This window comes from Mauremys mutica, chromosome 4 (genome assembly GCF_020497125.1).
Source record: "Mauremys mutica isolate MM-2020 ecotype Southern chromosome 4, ASM2049712v1, whole genome shotgun sequence".
NCBI lineage: Eukaryota > Metazoa > Chordata > Testudines > Geoemydidae > Mauremys > Mauremys mutica.
The window spans coordinates 57489027-57514301 of record NC_059075.1 but is presented as its reverse complement, the minus strand read 5'-3'; the positions used below and the strand labels follow the sequence as shown (position 1 = coordinate 57514301).

Genomic DNA, 25275 nt, shown 5'->3' with positions numbered 1-25275 from the left:
GTATCCTATCTTCTGGAAGTGGCCAGTGCCAGAAGCTTCAGAGGAATGAATAGAACAAGGCAATTATTGAGTGACCCATATTGGGATTCCCTCCAACACCTTTTTCCAGTTGGCTTCCCAAGAACTCAGTTTGACTCTAAACTTCATCACTTAGGTATTTTTATTTGGCATACAGCAACGCTGAGTTGATCAGATTAAAATGCAAGCGGGGCGGGGGGTAGATGCAGGGTACAACACAGCTCCAAAGTTCCAGATAAACTCTCCCTTTACAACTTTACACATTTTATTGCCTTTACTATACATTGCATCACAAATTCTTGGACTGGATTGGTTACTTTGCAGGAACCAACCCCTGTACAGCATGTTCTGTTCACACATTGTCCACGTTCAACATTATTCTTTACCTCATCTTTACACTCCTGGTTTCTCTTGTCCATTGTTTTCTTGTTCACAGTAAATGGTTCCCTGGGCATTCCCCCTCTTATCTTAGCTAGCTCAGACATTGTCTTGAAGCTTACTGACCCATTTACTTATCTGAGCAAAAACATTCTGTTTTCAGCCCTATTATTTATTTATCTCCTTAACCCTGTCTTCCAAAGAATGAGCCCCCCCACCCTGCCCATACCTTCAATTACTCACGTCAGGCCAGGCCTACCTACATTCCACTGCCTTCCCCCTGCACCCTTTTCTACATAATTCATCCCCTGTCAACCAGTCCCAGCTTCTAACAGTTGGATTTTTAGCGACAGCTGGAGCTGAGGTTGCATCCCTGATCATCTTGGCTAATTGCCATTGATGGACCTATTGTCCAGTTATACCAGAAGGAGGACAGGAGACACTGGATGTGTTTTAATTAATCCACAACTTTATTAACAACTGTCTGGGAGTACCTGGAAGATAAAAGTGTAAACTGCAGGTAACTCCATAATCATTTCAATATCTACCTGGGGGGGCTTTTGTCAGCTCCACCCCTCCCCCCTTTTCATCCTGGTCCCCAGCCAGCTTGCTGTTGGGACCTTAACCCTCATTTGGTGGGGGGGAATGGTAAGATCAGCTATAGAGGAGGAGAGGAGCTGCCTCCCTGCTATGCCTGTCATAAGAGCCCCAAACCCTAGCATTCCCACTCCTTTAGAAACACCTCTTTTAAATCCTTTATCAAACCGTTTATTGGATCACTGTTGCCCTTCTCCACAGAGTACCTGCACTGGGCATCCACCCCATGCTTACATAATGAGTTGCAACATCATAGGCTAACTCCCATTCCATGCTAGACCCAACTATGCCCCCCCATTGGTCAATCTGATGGTGAGGGGAAAAATCCTTACTCCCCCACCCCCCTGAGAAAGCAGCAACTAGTGTAGTGCCCACAGCAGATCCTGACCAAACTTGGTATTTTGCCTCTTTCAAGGATGGGTGTTGGTCTGGGTGAAAAGGGGCTTCTTCTGCTTGGTTTGGCACCTGTATACACTCACCCCTCTCTTCCAGTCACCTAGGGGGAACGAGTCAGTGATGTCTGTGCCTCTCTGCCCTTAAAGAGGAATACCCCTTTCCCCCAGCAAGCCAGACAATAGCCCACTGTTTAAGGTGCAGTGTGGTCATCCTCCATCAACTTTATCTACTTCGTTTTTTAATGCAGTTATATTTGTGGCATTCACAACATGTCCTTGCAATGAGTTCCAGAGGGTGGCTGTGCACTCCATGAAGAAGAAAATTGTCCTTTTGTTTGTTTTAAACAACTGCCTACTAATTTCATTGCATAACCCCTAATTCTTGTGTTATGTGAAGGGGTAAACTATACTCCTCTATTCATTTTCTCCATACCATTCATGATTTTATAGACCTCTATCATATCCCCCCTCAGTCGTTTCTTTTCCAATCTGAAGAGTCCCTTGTAATCGCTCCTTGTATGGATGCTGTTCCATACACCCAATCATTTTTGTTACCCTTTTCTGTACTTTTTCCAATTTTAATGTATATTTTTGAGATGGAAAAACCAGAACTGCACACAGTATTCAAGATGTGGGTGTACTAGGGATTTATGTAGTTGCATTATGATATTTTCTGTTTTATCATCTATCCTTTTCCTAATGGTTCCTAGCATGTTTTCCGGGACCTATCCACAACGACTCCACAATCTCTTTCTTGAGTGGTAAGAGCTAATCTAGACCCCATCATTTTATATAGTTGGGATTATTTTTTCCAACATGCACTACTTTGCACTTAACATTGAATTTCCTCTGTCATTTTGTCACCCAGTCATCCAGTTTTGTGAGATCCATTTGTAACTCTGTGCAGTCACCTTTGGACTTAACTATCTTGAATAATTTTGTATCATCTTCAAACTTTGACACCTCACTGTGTACCCCTTTTTCCAGGTCATCTATGGATATGTTGAACAATACAGACCCCAGTTACTGATTCTTGGAGGACTCCACTATTTATCTCTCTCCATTGTGAAAACTGACCATTTATTCCTACTTTTTGTTTCCGATCTTTTAATTGTTACTAATCCATGAGAGGACTTTCCCTCTTATCCCATGACTACGTAGTTTGCTTAATAGCCTTTTGTGAGGGACCTTGCCAAAGGTTTTCTGAAAGCCCATATACTTGTTGGCATCCTCAAAGAATTCTAAAAGATTAGTGAGACATGATTTCCACTTACAAAAGCCATGCTGACTCTTCACTGACATATCATGTTTATCTATGTGTCTGATAATTCTGTGTTTTATTATAGTTTCAACCAATTTTCCTGGTACTGAAGTTGGGTTTACTGGCTTGTAATTACCAGGATCCCCTCAGGAGCCTTTTTAAAATATCAGCATTATGTTAGCTACTTTACAGTCTTCTGGTACAGAGGCTGATTTAAGCAATAGGTTAATATATCACAGTTATTAGTTCTGCAATTACTATCTGGTATTGGTGATTTATTATTGCTTAATTTATCAATTCGTTCCAAAACCACCTCTACTGACACCTCAATCTGGGACAGTTTCTCAGATTCATCACCTAAAAAGAATGGATCAGGTGTGGGAATCTCCCCCATTTCTGCAGTGAAGACCAATGAAAAGAATTTAGATTCTCCACAACAGCCTTGTCTCCCTTGCGTCACCTGTAACACCTCAATTGTCCAGTAGCACCACTGACTATTTGGCAGGCTCCCTGCTTATGATGTACTTTACAAAACTGCTATTTGTTTTTGTCCTTTGCTAGTTCCTCTTTAAATTCTTTCTTGGACTGCTTTATTATACTTTTACACTTGACTGGCCAGAGTTTATTTTCCTTCCTATTTTCCTCACTAGGATTTTATTTCCAACTTTTAAAAGATGCCCTTTTTTCCCCTAAATGCCTGGTTTACTCTGCTGTTTAGCCGTGGTGGCATTTTATTGGTCCTCTATGATTTTTTTGGGGGGGGATACATTTAATTTGAGCCTCTATTACAGTGTTTTTAAATAGTCTCCATGTAGTTTGCAAGCATTTCATCCTCAGGTCTGTTTCTTTTAATTTCCATTTAACTAGATCCTCATTTTTCACTAGCTCCCCTTTTTGAAGTTAAATGCTACTGTGGTGGGTTTCTTGGTCACTTCTCCCCCTACAAAGATTTTTCAATTTAATTAAATTATGGCTGCTATTACCAAGAGGTTAACCTATATTCCCCTCTTGCACCAATCCATGATCAAAGTAGCAGTTATTTACGATGTCTAGTAATTGTATCTCTTCCAGTGGTCTCATGTACCCAGTCAGTATGAGGAAAATTGAAATCCCCCATTTTTACTGTGCTTTCTGCTTTTGTAGCCTCTCTAATCTCCCTGATAAATCAGGTCTTTAAAGCTATCTTTGAAAATGGGAAGAGCATCCAAAAGTCAGCCTAACTTCAATAGCTGGAAATATACTGAAACAAATTATTAAACAATCAAGTGGTAAGCACATTGAAGATAATAGGGTTATAAGTAATAGCCAACATGGATGTGTCAAGAACAAATCATGCCAAACCAACCTAATTTCCTTAAAAAAAAAAAAAGGATTACTGGCCTAGTGGATTGCGGGGGGGGAGGGGGGGGAATTTGTAGACATATTACACCTTGATTTTAGAAAGGCTTTTGACACAGTTCCACATGACAGTCTCAAAAGAAAATTACCATAAAATGGATGCACAACTGATTGATAGACTGTACTCAAAGAATAGTTACCAATGATTCACTGTTAAACTGGGATGATATATCTAATGGGGCCTTACAGGGGTCTGTCCTGGATCTGGTACTATTCAATATCTTCATTTATGACTTGGAAAATAAAGTGGAGAATATGCTTATGAAATCTGTGGATGACACCAAACTGGGAGAGGGTGTTAGTACTTTGGAGAACAGGATTAGAATTCAAAATGGCCTTGACAAATTGGAGAATAGGTCTGATATAAAAAAGATGAAATTCAATAAAGATAAGTGAAAAGTACACCACCTAGGAAGGCAAAATCAAATGTACAACTACAAAATGGGAAATAACTGGCTAGGCAATAGTACTAATTAAAAGGATCTGGGGGTTATACTAGATCACAAATTGAATATGAATCAGCAGTGTGATGCAGATGTAAAAAAGATCAATATAATTCTGGGGTGTATTAACAGGAATATTGTATGCAAGACATGGGAAGTAACTGTCCCCACTGCTGAGGTCTCAGGTGGAGCACTCTGTTTAGTTCTGGGTACAACACTTGAAGAAAGATGTGGAGAGAGTCCAGAGGAGAACAATAAAAATTATAAAATTTTTAGAAAGCCTAACCTATGTGGAAAAATTGGGCATGTTTAATCTTAGAAAAGAAAACTGAAGAGAGAACTGAGAACAGTCTTCAAGTACATTAAGGGCTGTTATACAAAGGATAGTGATAAATTGTTCTCCATGTTCACGGAAAGTAAGACAAGAAGTAATGGGCTTAATCTGTAGCAAGGGAGATTTAGGTTAGATATTAGAAAAAACTTTTTAACCTTAAGGATATTTAAGTACTGAACTAGGCTTCCAAGGGAGCTTGTAGAATCCCAGTCAGTGAAAGGTTTCAAGAACAAACTTAACAAACACCTGTCAGCGATGAGCTCAGTATACTTGGTCCTGCTTCAGCACCGAGGACTGGACCTCTCAAGGTCCCTTCCATCCTACATTTCTATCATTCTGTGATACAGTCTTAATAGTTGGTGGTACTACCAACTTCACATATAATAAGAAGTACTCTCACTTCTTACCTTGCCATAGGTCCAGCCAAGCTCTATTTTATTCATTCCCCATAGTTCATGGATATTTTCAGCTAACTTGTCCCTGATCTTTTCAAGGTGAAGAGGCAAAACAATCTAAGAAGAAAATATTTCAAGATTCAACAAGAGAGAAGAGACTCAGTAATGTCCAACTTTCCTAAAATACTTCAACTATAACAACTGACACCAAGATTATTTAACATATCATTAAATACTGTATTGCACAAACAGTACATTGCTAAGAGAGGATACATGCTGGCCTAAATTTTTTACTGCTCATTTTAAGATTCTGGGTAAGATGAATTTTACACTTCCATTATTGTAAAGTAGACATACCTGAGTGGTGTCTATCGGACAAGGGATGAAGGAAGCTTGGGAGAGGAATTGTGTTGTACCCAGCAAATCCCTAACTCCATCAGAATCTCTCTTATACTCTTTTACTGGTTCCAATTTCATCTTCTCTTTTGGAAGCAAAGCTTCATAGCACGGAGCATACCCAGTGGGAGGCAGGAACTTAAACTCTCCATGACGTCCACCCAGTAGGAAACGAACCCTATGCAATTTTGAATGAAAAAGTGCAACATTTAAATAAGAGCATATATTAACACAGCAAATGGGTCAATTGGAGACAAACTTCAATTTTGGTATCTTTTAAAAAATAGAAATCTATAAAGATTTTGATACGCTACTTAAGTTTAAGAAATCCCTATGAATTTATTAAGCACTATTGTTAGTTGATACTATATATAGTAAAAAAATAAATCTACAAACTAATTAAAATATTTATGCTTTGGTAAATGCAAAACTTGACTATTTAACTCAAATCTCTATTCCCAAATATATCTGTCATTCTTTAAATAAATATCTACATTTTGAGTGGGATTTTTAAAAGCAGGTAAGTGATTTAGAAGCACAATTCCAAGCTTCAATAGGACTTGTGCTCCAAAGTCACTTAAGAACTTTTGAAAATCCCACACTAAATTATCAACCTAAGCTTTCCTTTTATCAATGATTAACTGAGTAATCACAATAACCTTGTGCAACAACTAAACCAACAAAATTACTTTACCGCAAATACCATTATTGTAGGTTTGAGTCATCATCCTCATTGAAGTCTCTATTAACATAAATTGTTCTCCAGTTCTCCTCAGCCATATATTTTTAACGTAAATTTAAGAGTATGGTAATAAATGAAATAAAGGTAGTAAAAGAAAAGCTACCAATGACATGGTGTGAACTGACCCCACATCAATAAGGACTAAAAGCAATAGCCATCTACTGGCTGCTTGACTGAGTGTCCTGCATGAAATCAGTTAGTGTCTGCAGTTAATTTCATGGTGAACAGGTGTCCACACCATCAAAATACTATAAAAACTGATACTAATTGGCCCATTTGTTTGCAGTGCAAGAAAGAGGCTCGGAGCTGAACAATAGGTATGGAGAATGAACTACATATGCTGTATAACAACTGAAGATTAGTAGCAGGGCAACGTGAGCAAGACCATAATAATGTTGCTGATTTGTCTATGCCTCTTTTCGAGATAGAACACTTTTCTTTATCTATAGGACTATCAGCCCAGCACCGTTCATGGATATTAAAATTCCTTAAAAAAACCAAAAAAAACAGTGAAACACCTGATTCCCGACTAAGATGAAATATCAAAATAAACCTAAGAAACATTTTCTTAGCTGGAAGATGCATTTCAGCCAAATACATACATGCTCTGTTTCGGAAACCATATAATTCATTGAAATTAGATGTGCGAGTGTGTGTGTGGGGGTGGTGTAGCGAGGCGGTGGGATATCCCACAGCCCCGCGGAGGAACAAGCCTCCCCTAGCACCAACGTGGGTGGAGCCAGGGTGTCCTATACCAGCCCCCCAGAGGCCATGGCACAGGACAGGAAGTAGAAAAGCCACGCTGCAAAGCTCAGTTGAAAGCCAGCCGCCGGAGAGACCAGATGCCTGTGGCCTAGCTCTGGGTTGGGAAACACTGGCGGGCCGCGGCCGACCTGAGGACTGGCCAAGGCGGCCAACCTGAGGACTGGCTGGGCCAGCTGCGCCTACCCCTCGCCAGCTACCCCGAGGAGCAGCCGAGCCTACCCTTCGCTAGTTACCCAGAGGAACCAATGGTGCTGGAAACCGCCGAGGATGCCAGCCAAACCTTATGAGGGGGAGTCCGGAAGTAGCCCGGGGGCAGCTGACCCTGGCCTAGCCACAGCAGGGCCAGAACCAATGTCAGTGTGTTGCGGTCAGGATCCCCACTGACGCAGCAGCAAGTCTTCTGCCGCTGCTAGGGCCCCAGGCTGGGATGCAGTGGAGCAGGTGGGCCTGCGTCCCCCCTGCCACCTCACTCACGGGTGGAAGTCTCCCCTCACACCAGACGCTCAAAAGTCTGAGCTCCTGACTGTGTGTTTGCTGCCCCGCCCTGACCTAGGGACCAGGGACTCACATTGAACTATTGGCTCAGCCCCTGCCTAAGGGCCTGAGCCCCTGACGGTGTGTTTGCTGCCCCACCTTGACCTAGGGCCAGGGCTCATATTGAACTATTGGCTCAGCCCCTGCCTAAGGGCCTAAGCTCCTGACTGTTTGTTTACTGGCCAGCCCTGACCCAGGGCTTGGGCCCAGAGTGAACTAGTGCGAGGCGGTGGGGATACCCTACAACCCTGCAGAGGGATGAGCCTCGGCTGAGCCCTTCTACACGTGGACACAGACTTCTTTAGTCAGTTGCACCCTTTTCAATCTCAATTTATAAAGCACAAAAGCATTTTTGTTGTTAAAACATTTGTAACAGCATTATTAATATCACCCTCAATCTTGAGTGTTCAAAAACAATTCCATATACATTGTAATGCTATTGAGTCAAAATCCTTGAGATTAGCCAGTCATTTACTCGATCAGGGGAGGGCAAATTATGGCCCATGGGCCAGATCCAATCTATCAGGGCTTTGGATCCTGCCCGTGGGATTGCCAGCCCCATGGTGCAGCAGGGCTAAGGCAGGCTCCCTGCCTGCCCTGGCCCCGCGCCACTCCTGGAAGCAACTGGCACCACATCCCTACAGCCCCAGAAAGGGGGGGGGCAAGAGGGCTCTATGTGCTGCCCTCGCCTGTGGGTACAGCCCCCGAAGCTCCCATTGGCTGCGGTTCCCTGTTCCCGGCCAATGGGAGCTGCGGGGGGGGGCAATGCCTGCAGGTGAGGGCAGCGCACAGAGCCCTCTGCTCACCCCCACCCCCAGGGGCTGCAGGGACATGGTGCCAGACACTTCCAGGAGTGGCACAGGGCCAGGGCAGGCAGGCAGGGAGCCTGCCTTAGCCTTGCTATGTGCCGCTCAAAGTAAGTGGCACCGAGCTGTAGCCCGCACCCAGAACCCCTCCTTCACCCTGCACCTCAACCCCTGCCGCACCCCAACCTCCTGCCCTGAGCCCCCTCCCGTACTTTGCACCCCCTCCTACACCCTAACCCCCTGTCCTGAGCCCCCCGCCCCCTGCCCTGAGCCCCTCCAGCACTCTGCACCCTCTCCTGCACCCAACCCCCTGCTCTGAGCCCCCTGCCACATCCCGTACCCCTTCTGCATCCCAACCCCCTGCCCTGAGCCATCTCCCGCACCCAACCCCCTGCCCTGAGCCCCTCCTGCTCTCCAACCCCCTGCTCTGAGCCCCTCCTGCACCCTGCACTCCTGCCCACATCCCAACCCCATGTCCCAGCCCTAAATTAATGGCCCTGCATGCAATTTCCTCACCCAGATGTGGCCCTCAGGCCAAAAAGTTTGCCCACACCTGTACTAGATTAATAATAAAGCCTTCCTAATTGTTTCATTCATGCTTATGTCTATGGACAATGAAAATTTGGATAACAAATCTTACTGTTAACATTACCTCTTAATTTTATTCATACCATAAATTCAATGAAACCATCACCCTATTTAAAATGTAGCTGATTATTTTATCACTAATCAAAAACATTGCTGATATAGTAACTGAAGCAATGTATACAAAGGCTACAAATATAAAGTATTTCTTTATGGGTGGAGCTCTCTACAAAACTCATGCTATTTAGTACAAGGCGATTACATTTTTCACAGATGAATATTTATCTCAGCAACAATCCCTGACAAATTGATCACTATAAGCTGTAAATAATTAGGTTAATAAGTAACCAGAACCAAGGTTAGTTGACAATAAAAGAAAACAAACTGCAACACTACCACCAATGAATTTTGGAATATTGTGACTGTTATAGATATTTAAGTGTTAGTTTAAAAAAGTTTTGTAATATAGCTAAGATGGTACAGAATTTAACTGTAATTAGAACGAGATGTAATAGCATTAAAAGGCACTAGTTATAATACAAATCATAAGCACTACAAGAGTAATATATAAGAACTAGTCAATATTTTTCATAAATCAAAGCTATTATTCTAAACTCACAGTTTTACCATATAAAATACAATGCAGACTCATCAATCTAAGTTTAACACCTTATTTTCACTTTTATATAGGAATTTTCATATTGGTGAAAAGACAAAAGAGAATGAATAAGAAACGGCAATTTGTTGTACTCAGCTCATATACACTCATATAAACACTGTCAAGATTCTCAGAGGTTTTATATGGGTCATCTTTTGTAATGGCGTGTGGGGCACAGAGAAAGAAAGAATATTTTTAAGGAAGTAAACGTTGTCAATTCAGAAGGACTCCAAAAGGGAACAAAATGGATTGACTAAAAGTTCCAAAACTATGATATTGCTACTATTTGCACAATGGCAGGGATTTTACAGACACATAAAAGGATACAATACCTGCCCTAAAGATGTAATAACCTAGGAAGCTCACTGGTGATATGTGACAACAGATACACAGAAAGATTTTGTGGAAAATGTTGAAATTTTCTGATGAGAAAAAATATCCCCCTCTGCCCCCAAGTTTCTGGTTTTCAAAACTTAAGGTTTTTCAGTCATGGGGTTCTTCCCCTTCTCTTTTTTTGCTCTTTCCCCCATTTATTCTTTTCTCTCCATGCTGTCACTGAAAAAAGGAAGTACAGAAAGTGAAAGGGTCGAAAAAACCTACTGAAAAACAAAAATATTTCAGATTTTCAGGGTTTTTTTAAATAGAAAAAGTCAGAAAACTTGAACAAGCAAAACATGTATATAAAAAACTTGAGTTTCACAAAAGGATATTTTTTGTTATAGAAGGTTTGGATGAAAAAAATTTAACCAACTCTAATAAAGTGCTGGGAGCTGTAGGACCACAGGCATACTAACGCCCTCCAGTGTTAGCTAAAACTAGCACTTTCACTTTTCATAGATTCATACAGTTTAAAACTAGTCAGGATCATTAGATTATCTAATTGGACCTATTAAGGTACTTATATATTTTCATCAAGTCACCTCTCAATCTTATTTTTAATATTCAAAACAGATTGAGCTCTTTAAGTCTCTCACTGCAAGTCATTTTCTCCATTCTTTGAATAACTTTTGTGGCTCTTTTCTGTACCATCTACAATTTATGTTCCTTTTAAAATTGAGGACACCACAGCTGGATGCGGTATTATTATTTATTTGTATTACTGTTGCAACTAAGAGTCCTAGTCATCAGAGGAAGATTTGGGTTTAGTGGGACCCCTGAGCCAGAGCAAGTGTGGACCCTCCCCATCCCTTCCACCTGAAGTCATCTCCCCGACACGCTCTGCTTGCCCAGTCCTCCATCCGGGAAGCGGGGTTGGGGCACAGGGGCTTGACCTGCTCTTATTATTAATGATCTGGATGATGGGATGGATTGCACCCTCAGCAAGTTCGTAGATGACACTAGGCTGGGGGGAGAGGTAGATATGCTGGAGGGTAGGAATAGGGTCCAGAGTGACCAACACAAAAAATCTGATGAGGTTCAACAAGGACAAGTGCAGAGTCCTGCACTTAGGACGGAAGAATCCCATTCACCACTACAGGCTGGTAACTGACTAGCTAAGCAGCAGTTCTGCAGAAAAGGACCTGGGGATTACAGTGGATGAGAAGCTGGATACAAGTCAGAAGTCTGCCCTTGTTGCCAAGAAGGCTAACGGCATATTGGGCTGCATTAGTAGGAGCATTGTCAGCAGATTGAGGGAAGTGATTATTCCCCTCTATTCGGCACTGTTGAGGCCACATCTGGAGTATTGTGTCCAGTTTTGTCCCCCACTTCCCCCCAGATAGGATGTGGACAAATTGGAGAGAGTCCAGGGGAGGGCAACAAAAATGATTAGAGGGTGGGGTGCATGACTTATGAGGAGAGGCTGAGGAAACTGGACTTGTTTTGTCTGCAGAAGAGAAGAGTTGGGGGGAGATTTGATAGCAGCCTTCAACTACCTGAAGGGAGGTTCCAAAGATGATGGAGCTAGGCTGTTCTCAGCGGTGTCAGATGACAGAACAAGAAGCAATGGTCTCAAGTTGCAGTGGGAGAGGTCTAGGTTAGATATTAAGAAAAATTATTTCACTAGGAGGGTGGTGAAGCACTGGAATGGATTACCTAGGGAGATGGTGGAATCTCCTTCCTTGGAGGTTTTTAAAGCCTGGCTTGACAAAGCCCTGGCTGGAATGATTTAGTTGGTGTTGGTCCTGCTTTGAGCAGGGGGTTGGACTAGATGACCTCCTGAGGTCTTGTCCAACCCTAATCTTCTATGATTCTATGCTCTGCCCAACGAGTGCTCCATCCGGGGAGCCTTCCCCGCTCCACCCAACCACCCAGTGCTCCTGCGGGGAAGTGGGGCAAGCCCTAGCACCCTGACCCCGCTCCCCGGATACAGCGCCGGGTGGGCAGAGCGGGGCAATCCCCCGTGCCCCAACCCCACTCCCTGGGTGAAGTCCCCACACCCTGACTCTGCTCCCTGGTAGGAGTGCCGGGTGATCACAGCGGGTCAGGGCATGGAGGTGCCCATTTTTCCAGGGCCCCCCAATTGGCCAGGGCCCTTGGGCACGGGCCCCAGTGGCCAATCTGCCACTGCTTGTCATGGACCAAGACCCTACTGTGCTAGGCATATTTCACTATCAGTCTCATACCAGTGCCATATACACAGAGGTAAAATCACCTTATTAGTCCCTTGTTTATATATCCAAGGGTCACATCAGCCCTTTTTCTCACACTTTTGCACTAGGAGCATGTGTTCAGTTGCTTATCCATTCTGACCCCCTAAATCCTGTAAGTATGGCCTATGTTCCTTGTTCTATATGTAAGAATTTACATTTAGCTGTGTTAAAACATATTTTGTTTGAATAGACCTAGATTACCACGTGATCTAGATTGCTCTGAATAACTGCTCTGTCCTCGTCAGTATTTACCACTCTGCCAATCTTTATATCTTCTGCAAATTTAATCAGCAGTAATTTTATATTTACTTTAAGATCATTGAAAAAAAATGTTGAATCTCTGAAGAACCCCACTCCATTTGATGATGATTGTCCACTGACAACTACATTTTGAGTTTAGCCAGTTCTTAATCCATTTAACTTATGTTTTACTGATGTTGCATATGCTTTACCGATATCGCATAGTCCTAATTTTTAAATCATAATGTTGTGTTGTAGTAAATCAAACATCTTAGAAAAGTTTAAGTAAATTATACCTATGAAGTTACCTTTATCAACCAAACTTTTGTCTCTCTTTTACTTTTATCCCATGCATATGTGTGAATGGCTTTGTAATGAACTATGGATTATATTATATTATTTTATACCCAACACACTCCTAACCCTTTTCCATGATAGGCCAGTCTGGGCAAATTAGAAACAAAAGTGTGACAGGTGCCTGTTCCCATACAATTACAATGACAGAGTGTGAGGCAGATTCAGAAAGAAGAAAAAAAGAACAAAGAAGATGTATGAAAAAAGTAATAAGCTGCAGCTGGAGACAGAACAACAACAGTCGAATGAGAACAGAGACTATCCAAAACCTTTCCCCTCCTACAAACCTAAAAATCATTCAAGAATTCACATCTACCAGGTTCCATCCTTTTTTTCTATATAGTGTATTCACTTCTATGACTTTCTTCTAATTTTGCTGTGCTTCTCTTTTCTTCTCTCTCTCTCTTTTTTGTTCCTATTCCTGCATTCCTATTCTCCTCTAGCTTTTTTACTGCTCTTTTCTTCTTTGTTTTTACTTTCACTCTGCTTCTGTTCATTTCAGCTTGCGTGCATCCCCTTTTCCTTCCTATCTGCTTTTATTGAACACATGAAGAATGAGTGCAAGCATCAGAAAATTAGTTATATCTGATGCTGGTATTCCTTCCTTTCAGGTTCATTTACTGCACTATATTGTTAGCATTAAATCACCATCCTACCTGTATTTAGCAGCCCTGTTGTAATACTGAGGTTAAAGCCTGAAATTGTTTCTCACTCACAGAACTGATCTCTGTGTAGGGAAGGGGGTGAACATCTTTATGGGAAAATTTCCACTAGCACTTTGCTCTTGCTAAAGGGGAGACCACTGTCATCAACATGGCATGTTTCATAAGATCTTCCAACATATTTTCCTTAGGCAAATGTAATGGGAATATCTACACTATCTCCATTCACTGTAAGTTAATGAAAAATAATTTATGAAGGTGGGGTTTTTTTATTTCTTGGTTTCTCAATTTCTGTTTTTAATTCATTGAGATAGCATAGATAAACAGTGAACAGGATTTCTGATTCTGGCATAATATTACCTACTAATAGTATATTAGAAACAGATAAGCTTCTTGATTTGCAGTTTATTCAAAAGATTAAGTAAATGATTTAGCCAACAGAGAACATAGAACATTGACAAAAATCTTAGAATTGGACAAGTTGGACATATTTTTCTAAAACATATTCCTCAGTATCCCAGACAGCTGCGATTACAGCTCTATCCATTATACATGATTTTTCTAGGATGAATGATAAGAATATGTCAAATAGCTAATATTATTCTGTGTTACAGAACAGGTCTGAGAAACAGATTGCCCTGTGGTATCAGGGCATACCACCTGTTCAGCTACTAAACGCACAAGGCACTTATCTCTAAACATTTTGACTCTTCATGTCAAAACATCTGGACCCTCTAGTTTCTCAGATCCTCTGAACAGCTGAGATATATATAAATGTGTTAGAAAGCTAATTTTAATTTAGCCTCAGACTTCACTTCGGTCACTTCATGCTATCTTAAACAGAGATTAAATGAATCTGAATAAATTTAAAGAAACTGAGTTCTCAAGGCAGTGGTGCTGGTTAAATCCCTTCCTTGATTATCTGAATTCCAACTGTTTTATGTTATTATAGGAGGAGATAGTACTGCTGCCCATAGTTCATGTCGCTCCACACTTCCCATTATAAGACTTTATTTTCAACTGTGTATAACTTGGACACACTATAACCATTCAGGCTGAAATTTTACTTGTCAGGTATCGGCCTCAGGCTGAATTTTGTGTGCATTTCAGCCAAAATGGTTCGGCTGTTTCCACAAATGTTATCAGAGCAAAAGTAAATTTTCCTTTTTACCTGGGAATTTTCTTTAATACCCTCCATGTCCAACAGTCTGTACTCTGGGCATTCCCCCTCTCCCTGCTAGTTGGAGGCAGAGAACAGATTGACAGCCAGCCTGGAGCCAGGATCACCCCTCTGTTAAGAACCAAAAATGACAGCTTCCAAAACCGAAAAATACGAACTGAATATATTGCAATAAGGGCTTCTCCGCACCAACATTTAGCTGGGGAGTGAATCTACTGTGCACTAGTCTGCCGACGCTAACTGTCCTGTAGACCCTCCGAATGTGAACAGTTCCTTAGTGTGCTCTGATTACCCTGTTTGAAACAGGAATAGATCAAAGTACACTCAGGAACTGTTAGGGCACATCAGCAGATCCACAGGGACAGTTAGATCTTAGCAGGCTAGCTTCAGATAGATTCATCCGCCAGCTTGCTGAGGACTAAATGGCCATGTAGACAAACCCTTAGTCACCTAAATTTAACATGTGAACCTTGTAACAGAGTCTTAGGAACAAACAAATATTCCTTTACACAAGCATGTATTTTCCATTTTAATCTGTGAAAACAGAGGGGGAAAAAAACTATAATTCTAAGAAAAATTAATTCTCCAGGTGGGCCAGACCATCTGAGGGTATTGGAAAGAAAATTCAAAGATAAGTAGTCTGTACTGCAGGATGTGCAAAGCAATACTCACCCCAGGGAAGGGGTGGGGTGGGGAGAGGATTCAGATAATGCACATGGGGACTGGCCCCGGATAAATGCTGTGGCAGAATATTCTGAAGTATGAATATAAACAAACGACACAGGTTTGTGGGGACAAAATAGAAAGGCCATGGCACAGAACGAGATCAAACTAGCTAGAGACATAAAGGGTAACAAGAAAACATTCTACAAATACATTAGAATCAAGAGGACGAACAAGGACAGGGTAGGCCCATTACTCAGTGAGGGGGTGGGGGGAAATAATATCAGAAAATGTGCAAATGGCAGAGGTGCTTAATGACGTCTTTGTTTTGGTTTTCACCAAGAAAGTTGGTGGTGATTGGACCTCTAACATAGTGAATGTCAGTGAAAATGAGGTAGGATCAGAGGCTAAAATAGGAACAGAACAAGTTAAAAATGATTTAGAAGTGTTAGATGTCTTCAAGTCACCAGAGCCTGATGAAATTCATCCTAGAATACTCAAGGAGCTGACTGAGGAGATATCTGAGCCATTAGCGATTATCTTTGAAAAGTCATGGAAGACGGGAGAGAAAAGGGCAAATATAGTGCCCATCTATAAAAAGGGAAATAAGGACAACTCAGGGAATTACAGACCAGTCAGCTTAACTTCTGTGTCTGGAAAGATATTGGAGCAAATAATTTGCAAACATCTCTAATATAATAAGGTGATAAGTAACAGTCAGCATGGATTTGTCAAGAACAAATCGTGTCAAACCAACCTGAAAGCTTTCTTTGACAGGGTAACAAGCCTTGTGGATGGGCGGGAAGCAGTAGACGTGATATATCTTGACTTTAGTAAAGCTTTTGATACTGTCTCGCATGACCTTCTCATAAACAAACTAGGGAAATGCAACCTAGATGGAGCTACTATAAGGTGGGTACAAAACTTGTTGGAAAACCATTCTCAGAGAGTAGTTATCGGTGGTTCACAGTCATGCCGGAAGGGCATAACTAATGGGGTCCTGCCATCATCAGTTCTGGTTCTGATTCTAGTTTGTGGATGATACCAGGCTGGGAGGGATTGCAAGTGCATGGGAGGATAGAATTAAAATTCAAAATGATCTGGACAAACTGGATAAATGGTCTGAAGTAAACAGGATCAAATTCAATAAGGACAAATGCAAAGTACTCCACTTAGGAAGAAACAATCAGCTGCACACATACAAAATGGGAAATGACTGCCTAGGAAGGAATACTGCGGAAAGAGATTTTGGGGTCATAGTGGACCACAAGCTAAATATGAATCAACAATGTAACTCTGTTGCAAAAAAAAATTGACATCATTCTGGGATGTATTAGCAGGAGTGTTGTAAGCAAGACACGAGAAGTAATTTTCCCACTCTACTCTGCGCTGATTAGGCCTCAACTGGAGTACTGTGTACAGATCTGGGCACCACATTTCAGGAAAGATGTGGACAAATTAGAGAAAGTCCAGAGAAGCACAACAAAAATGATTAAAGGTCTAGAAAACATGACCTCTGAGGGAAGATTGAAAAAAATTGGGTTTCTTCAGTCTGGAGAAGAGAAGACTGAGGGGACATGATACCAGTTTTCAAGTACATAAAAGGTTGTTACAAGGAGGAGGGAGAAAAATTGTTCTTCTTAACCTCTGAGGATAGGACAAGAAGCAATGGGCTTAAATTGCAGCAAGGGAGGTTTATGTAGGACATTAGGAAAAACTTCCTGACTGTCAGGGTGGTTAAGCACTGGAATAAATTTCCTAGGAAGGTTGTGGAATCTCCATCACTGGAGATTTTTAAGAGCAGGTTAGACAAACACTTGTCAGGGATGGTCTAAATAATACTTAGTCCTGCCATGAGTGCAGGGGACTGGACTAGATGACCTCTCGAGGTCCCTTCCAGTCCGATGATTCTATGATTCTCCCCAAAGCTGAATCTGAAGAAGAAAGGAAATCCACTTTGTAGTGCTTTGTGAGTGTGTTCACTGATGTCCACGTTGCTTCCTTACAGATTGATATGAAGCGCAAGACCTTTCTGCCCAAGAGGTTACTGAACCCCTCAGGGAGTAACATTATCAGGTGAATTCACTCCAAATGCACTATAGGTTTCAGCAACCTCTGCCTTAATCTACCTTGTAGAGGATTTAGAGGCTTTCTTCCCTTTAACTGTAGAGTGATATAAAATGAAAAGAACTGTGTTCTTGAGATAGATTTAAGTACTTTTCTGACACCTAATTTATGACATTCAATCTCCTTAGGATGCTTAGATTGGGGGAAAGAACTGTGGAAAATGTATTTATTTTTGGAATAAATGACAGGTCCAGACAAAGAATTTGTCATTATGAAAAATACATAGATGAGGCTCCATAGAAAATGCTCCAACTTCCAATACCCTCCTATCCAAGGTGACTGTTACTAAGAAAGAAACTTTGAGAGAGAGTAATTAGGCTGAAAAAAATGTAGTTGTTCAAATGGTTGTTTTGTTAAGGTTCCTAGCACCCAATTCAAGCTCCAAGAAGGGAACCTGTATATCACAAGAGGACTGAGTGAGACTGCTCTAAGAATCTTTTGATGTGGTGATAATTACCTGTAATGTAACTGTTGTTCTTTGAGATGGGATGCAGACACGTATTCCATGTAGGTATGTGAGTGCCCAGTGCACCAAAACTGGAGAAGTTTGCCTAGGGTAGCATAAGGGTAGCACCTGCACCCTGTGGCCCTAGCCCCACCCCTGGCTATGTAAAAGTGGTGCTGCTCCAACCACCCTTACTTCCTTTGCACCCAACATCCAGAGCACAGTCTCTGATGCATAGGGGATGGAGTGGGTTGTGGAATGCACATTGTCATCACATCTCAAAGAACAAGTTACAGTAAAAGTAAGTAACCATTCTTTCCTCTTTGAATAGATGCAGCCGTGTATTTCATGTAGATGACTCAAACAATACTTGCAGGAGGTGGGCTATTTAACCAAGGACTGCAGGATTGCCTTCCCAAAGTTCACATCTGATCTGGATGCAACAGTGATTTGTAACGTATATAGAGGACCAAGTGGTAGCTCTGCAGATGCCAGTATAGGAGTTTCACTTTAGAAATGCCACTGATGTTGCCTGGGCGCTCATGCAATGAGCTTGCAGCCTATGAGGAGGTACAGTCTGATATATGCTGTCATGATATAGGAAGGTATCCACCTGGAGATTGTCTGTGGTGAGACTACTTGCCCCTTCATTTGATCTGCATATGAAACAAACAGACAAGATGAAGAATGGAAAGATTTAGTTCTACCCAGGGAAAAAGCTAAACATTGCCTGATATCTAATGTGTGAAGACACTGCTCATCTTGCGTTGAATGTGACTTAGGGAAAAACTCTGGTAGACATAACTTGGTTCAAGAGAAACAACTTCATATAAAAAATTCAGGGTGCGGCTGCAGGGTTACAGTCTTTGGAAAATTGTGTGTAAGGAGGCTCTGCCATCGAAGCTTGCAACTCGCACACACTCCTTGCAGATGTGATCACAATAAGGAAAGCAGTTTTCTGACATGGAGGGAGAAAGAAGAAGTTGCCAGAGACTTGAACAAGGTCCCATAAAAACTGCTAAGACGGCACTAAGGTCCCACAGCACTAAGGTCCTTTACCAGTGGATGGTTACAAGTGACTCATTTCAAGAACCTCACAAGCATGGAGTTAAAAAAACACTGATTTTTCATGGATGGGTGGATGTAATGCAGAAATCACTGCCAGGTGACTCTCAATGAACCAAGTGCAATATCAGAAGACTGAAGGTGCAACAGGTACTCCAAGATGTCCTGAATTCAAGGCATCTCTACTGAGTTGCCCGGAGGCCCGTACAGCCTACTGGTTAGGTGGTTCTCAGCCCTCTACTTGGTTGTGGGCCCTCAGTCTTTAAGGTAAGGGGGGAAGACAGGGGAACCTGGGCCCTCCCTCTTCACCAGGTCCAAGCCCTGGGCTACTTCCTACCATTCTGTTCTGTTAGGAGCATGGCCACTCTAGTCCACTTAATTGGGTGGCCTGCTTCCCACAGGGTCCTCTTGTGGGCCTTGAACAGAACCTTGTCACAATCCCAGGCTGCTTCAGGCAGTCGACTGCACGTTGGGGAGGCCAAACCCCACGAAGTCCCTAGACTTTGCCCCCAGTTTCCTTTGGTGCTGGACTCCTCCAGAGTCTTCTGTGGCTGGGGAGACAATGCTTCTTGTCAGGTGGCGGTCTTGGCAGACAGGTTAGTGATCCTTCCCCTCAGTTACAGAGGCAGATAGCTCCTGCCCCTTCGCCAGTCAGCCCCAAACTGAGCCAAGCTTTCTTTTTCTCCTCCCTCCAGAACTGGCATTAGCTGGAGGTATAACAGGTTGGGGCTAGCTCGGCCCAGAGGGTCTCTTTAATCCCTGGTGTGCTGGCCAGCTGTTGCTCTGCTTCATCACAGCATCTTTGACTTAACTCCCTGGGCTAGCAACCACATTGAGAACCGCTTCCAGTTGGCCAAATAGGCCAGTCTGGTGGGGTTTCTACTATTAAGCAAGATTTGCTGGACGGTCTCTGACCATCATTACTCCTCATCGAACCATGAAGCATCCATGCCATGAGACACAGGGAACTGAACACTGGATGCAAAATTTCACCGGGATGCTGAGTCAGGCGGTTGGGATGAAGAGGAAGAGATCTAGGAGGCTGTCAGGGATTTCGGGGTCTCAACCTGGCAGCATGGAGCAGCCAATCCAAGGCCAGAAGCAGAGCAGAGAATTTCAATTGCTGCGTGGAGTTTGAGAGTGACGAGTGGGTGACTGGCTGGCTGGAAGAACAGCAGTACCACAGAGAGCTCACTGCAGATGGGACTGCAACCCAGGGAAGGCTGCTGAAGTCCAGGTGCCTGGCTGGCAAGAAGAGCAGCAGGACCAGTGGAAGGTCAGTGCAGGCAGGCTGAAGCCCAGGGGGACTGAACAGAGAACCTGGTCAGGCCAGCGAGGGTTCCAAGATGGGCCCCGCTGGTCTGGTTGAAGACTGAGCCCAGGGAGACCTGCTGAAACACCACCAGCTGCGGGTACCAAGATGGGCCCCGGCTAGGTGCTTGAAGAAGGCAGTGCCTGTGGCAGCAGCCTTAGAGCTATGGCCCCATACCAGAGCCAAGATAAGAACTTGTACCATATACCCTGGAAGGGGGGGCAACGTATGTGGCTCGGAGGGAGGACTGTGTTGCTGAAGACCCGCCAAGAGAACCATCAGCTGGGAAGGGGAAGTGCACGCGAGAGGCAGTTGCCACCCCGATATAAGAACTAAAACCAAAATCAGACTCACACCTGTCACGGAGTCCCCGGGCGATGCTCTGGAACTGCTCCCCACAAAGCCAATCAGGACTTTGGGGAGCCGCCTCTCCCTTGGAGCAGACTGTCTTCAGTGCAAGAAGCTCACATGGCTTCACCTTCCTGGGTCTGACCTTGGAGCATTCAGCATCCACTGACCCTCCGTGAGCTTCCCACAGTGCGTTTGCCCAGGCGGGGTCCTGGGGAAGCCACAGAGTCCTGCACGCAGCCCCACTTCGCAGTCAGACGTGACTCTTAGCCAGCCAGTAAAACAGAGGTTTATTAGATGACAGGAACATGGTCTAAAACAGAGCTTGTAGGTTCAGAGAATGGGACCCCTCAGCTGGGTCCATTCTGGGGCCCAGCGAGCCAGACAACCCCGTCTGCACTCACTTCCCATCCCCAGCCAGCTCCCAACTGAAACCCCCTCCAGCCCCTCCTTTCCGGCCTTTCCCAGGCCAGGAGGTCACCTGATCTCTTTGTTCATCTTTAGCCATCCCCTTGCAGTGGGGAAGGGCCCTGGCCATTTGTTGCCAGGAGACAGAGTGTCGGCCATTTATGCACACTGGAGACTTAAGAAATGCATAGGGGAAACTGAGGCACCCACACAGTATTCAGAGAAAACATTAAGAATAGTCGCACTTTGTCACAACACCCATTCAACCAACCAAAGAGGGGGCCGCCTGCGAGAGGTGGGTGCTGCCCCATGAAAGAGACTGATTGCAGGCATATTGGTGAGAGAAAAGGGGACACCAATGAGAGGTGGGTGCCAACCCCATTACATTATGGTACCAGAAGTGGGATCTTCAGACTATTCTTATCTAAAGGGGGCTAGGTTGGAATTAACTGTTTTACTGTGGCAAGCTTTTAACTGTTTTATTGTGTGAGGCCGGAGGCAGAGGCTGAGACAGAAAGCAGTAAAACAACAAAGCCAGAGGCAGAGGCTGAAGGGAGCCAGAGCCAGAGAAAGCTGTGAAAAACAGGCAAGATTTTAAAGTATTTATTGGGCAGAACCAGAGCCAGACCCTGAGGCCAAAGAGGGCCAGATCCAGAGGCAGAGGTAGCCCAAGAGCCAGAGGCTGAAGAGAGCCAGAGGCAGTCCAGAGTGATCCTTGACTGTTGGGGGCAAGAACCACTGCTACAAGCCTGTCTGAAGGGGGAAGCATGTGACAGGGTGGACTAGGTCCAGAGGCCCACTGATGGAGGCCTCATAGCCCTGCATCACCCTTCCCCAGAGTAAAGGAGAGAGAAGTCCTCCAGACAGCTTAAAGTGGCTGCAGAGGAGTAGCCAATCAGAGGGGCTGATGGAGTGTGCTCCTCCTGACTGTTCCCACAGAATGGGTCAATTCCATTGAATCAGCATTTTCCAGTGGAAAACTGTTCCTTCTGAACATTTTCAGCCAGCTCTTGTCCATCTCCACTCTAAACTGGGTATAGAATAATGTTGGTTCCAGAGGGAGAGTAAAACCCACTCCCACTCCTCGTTTCTTTCCAGGCACTCTGATTATTCTGTTTGGAGAGGCCTGGCAGTTCTCCCATTGACTAGATTTTCATAACATTTGTGAAATCAGCTCCTTGAGAAAAGCCCACAAACAGCTGGTCCTCAGACTTCCTTTATCTCAGGAAAACCTAGCCACTTTTCCTAATTTCTAAATGGATGAATCATCTGTAGCCTGAGCTTTTCTTCCCTAATGTAAGCCCCACTGCTCTTCCTTTCTATTCTGGGTGGGATGTAGGTCACACAACTGTGGGACTCAATTCATTCCAGGCCTACAGAGAGATTCCCCCTCTGCAAAGGTGGCCATGCCCTCTGCACCTTGTTCTTTTCCTTCGCTGCTGGTTCCTTTCCTGATTATTCCCTCTAGGCTTGATACTTCTTGCATGTGTTGCAGAACTGCAGGCCAAGCCATTAATCCCTTCTTATTTTAGCTCAGCATAGAGCTTTTACACACCATCACATCCTCTCAATGATTTCCTTACTTGCAGAATGATCCTGATCTCTGAAAGTCAGGTTTCATTCTTTCCTACTTGCAAATCAAAACAGTAATAAAGCATAAATTAGGCCCCCAGAGCTTCCTGTGCCTAACGGGTCAGCACAGGTGTAACATTGGAAATTTTAGATAATAATTCTGATGATCATTGAAAAGCCAGAATAGAATCCACCTTACTGTCTACTATGCTGTCTTTGTAATGTTAACAATGCTAATCTTAGTAACCTATTTTAGTCACTGAAGTAAACAGACTTAACACTTTAATCAGCTCTCTTAAGAAAGAGAGTACTACTTTTACCCAGTGACTTTTGAGAGTATAATCACACTTGAAAAATATTTTTGGAACTGAGTTTAGGTGTGGTGAAAGATACCAGACAGTTCTGAAGTCAAATGTCTTCGTTTTTCTATAAAACACGTGGAGAATGGGCAGTAGAGTATATAAGGTTTCCCATACTGCCTCACTATTGTTCTTCAAGTTCTCTAGTGTGAGAAGGGAGTTTAGTCTTCATGATAATTTATTTTTTAGCTCTTTTTGAGATTGCCAACAAAGGTTTCAGTTAATGCCAGTTGTGGTGCTGTGTTTTTGAAGTGGATACTTGTCCACTGATAACTGGACTGAGACCAAACTAACTTCCACTAAGTCACCAAAAAGCCATCAAATGATAATGATTTCAGTCATTGTCAGCCCTGAGACAGATTCAAATCAATCTGGGTAAAGAATGGTGTCCCTAGCCTCTGTTCGGCAGAGGATGGAGATGGATGGCAGGAGAGAGATCACTTGATCATTGCCTGTTAGGTTCACTCCCTCTGGGGCACCTGGCATTGGCCACTGTCGGTAGACAGATACTGGGCTAGATGGACCTTTGGTCTGACCCGGTACGGCCATTCTTATGTTAATCACCAAGAGATCAAAAGTTCCATGTGCCAATTCCAAACCAAGTAGTCTCTAAACAAATGGATGTATTTTTTCCCTGACTGAAAGTAGTAGAGTATCAAAGCAATAAAATAAAAGAAATCATGTATGTTAAACAATAGGCAGCATGACAGCATGGCAAAAAGACCAAAATATTAATAGAAAGAGATCAAGCACTTACTTGACACCTGCAGAGAAGCTCACCACAGGAAAGAAAAGTCCATCGACATTGAAGTTCTCAAACATTCCCTGTACAGGTTGTCCATTAATGCGGAATGAAATACTGGGCACCCCTAAATCCAAGCAGCAGCTAACTACGTCATCAGATGCCAACAAATGCTGATTGACAGATGCTACAGCTCGGGGTACTCGACCTGATGAGAAAGGAGTTAGGGGAGAAAGGCTTTGAACAATTTCCTGTATTTAAGGTGTTAGCAACAGAATAGCAACTATACCGACACAAACATTTTGACAGCCACACAAGCTATTTTAAGTAATTTATTTTCTTTCAAACATGAAGACATAACCTTGTCTTCATCTGCTTTGTGACTGTTTTTGCTTTAAGAGACAGACAATGAGCTACATTCTCCAGACTGATAAGTGGCAGAATAGTGCATGAACTGAGCAAATCACTTGAGACCTTTGAAGCTGTTAGCAAAAAGAATATGATCAGCTCAGGCAATGTGTGCTCATACCATGACCTAACGCAAGAGCCTTTGCCTGTATAAAGCTAACAGCGATTGGCAGATAATTTTAATATCTATAGTACTTATGTCTTATTTCAGTTATTCATGAAATATCAGAGTTCCCAATGCATTATAATTAACTTCATTCATGGAAGGGATTAGATATTCATAGGGATAATGAGAGCATCCACAGTTAGAGGATTAAATAAAATTAGAGGGGATATAAACTCTGATACTTCTGAGTAACCACAAAAAATGGTTACTTATCTTCACAATAACTGTTGTTCTTAAAGATGTGTTGCACACACATATACACCATTTCAGGTGTGTGCACATCCACTGCACTTGAGTCGGAGATGTTTAGCTGGCAGTAACTCTTGGGGCAGTGCATGTGCCTTGTGTATCTATGCCCTCAGCTAGAGGCACGAAAAGAGCAAAGTCACCGGACCCCCTCTCATTTCCTTTAAACTAGTATCTCAGTGATGTCAGACACCAAAGGTGGGTTCATGGAAAAATATATGTGCACAACACATCTTGAAGAATAAAAAATTACTGTACAGGTAAGATACCATTTTTTTCTCCTTCAGTGGTTTGTGCACATACATATTCTACTTCAGGTGATCCCGAGCAGTAATTCTTTAGGTCGTGGGAATTTGAAGTCTTCTTAAATAAAGACAGAAGGACAGATATTACAAAGTCAGCAACAGCTCTGGAAGCTGCGGTCATAGCATAATGTTTAGTAGCATAATGAATACCATGTGGCAGCTCTACAAGTTTCCATGATTGGGATGTTAATTAAAAATGCCACAAGGTGGCCAGATCATAACAAGTCATGGTGCAAAGAGTTATCCATTTCTGGATCCTCTGTGCAGAAACTGCCTGACCTCTCATTCTGTTCTGTTTATGATATAAACAGTTTTGGAGATGATCACAGTCCTATCAACATAGAAAGAGTCACATATCTAGTGTGTGAAGTGTCTTC

The 25275-nt window shown here is 43.1% G+C and overlaps 1 protein-coding gene across 1 annotated transcript in view; it reads right to left on the bottom strand.

Annotated features, from left to right (window-relative positions):
* The window catches only part of RYR3 (ryanodine receptor 3), a 642559-nt gene that overhangs the window by 392344 nt on the left and 224940 nt on the right, over positions 1–25275 (bottom strand). Inside the window, 3 exon segments of the mRNA XM_045013234.1 lie at positions 5232–5336; positions 5577–5793; positions 23789–23981. Of these exon segments, the coding sequence (XP_044869169.1) occupies positions 5232–5336; positions 5577–5793; positions 23789–23981 (515 nt within the window).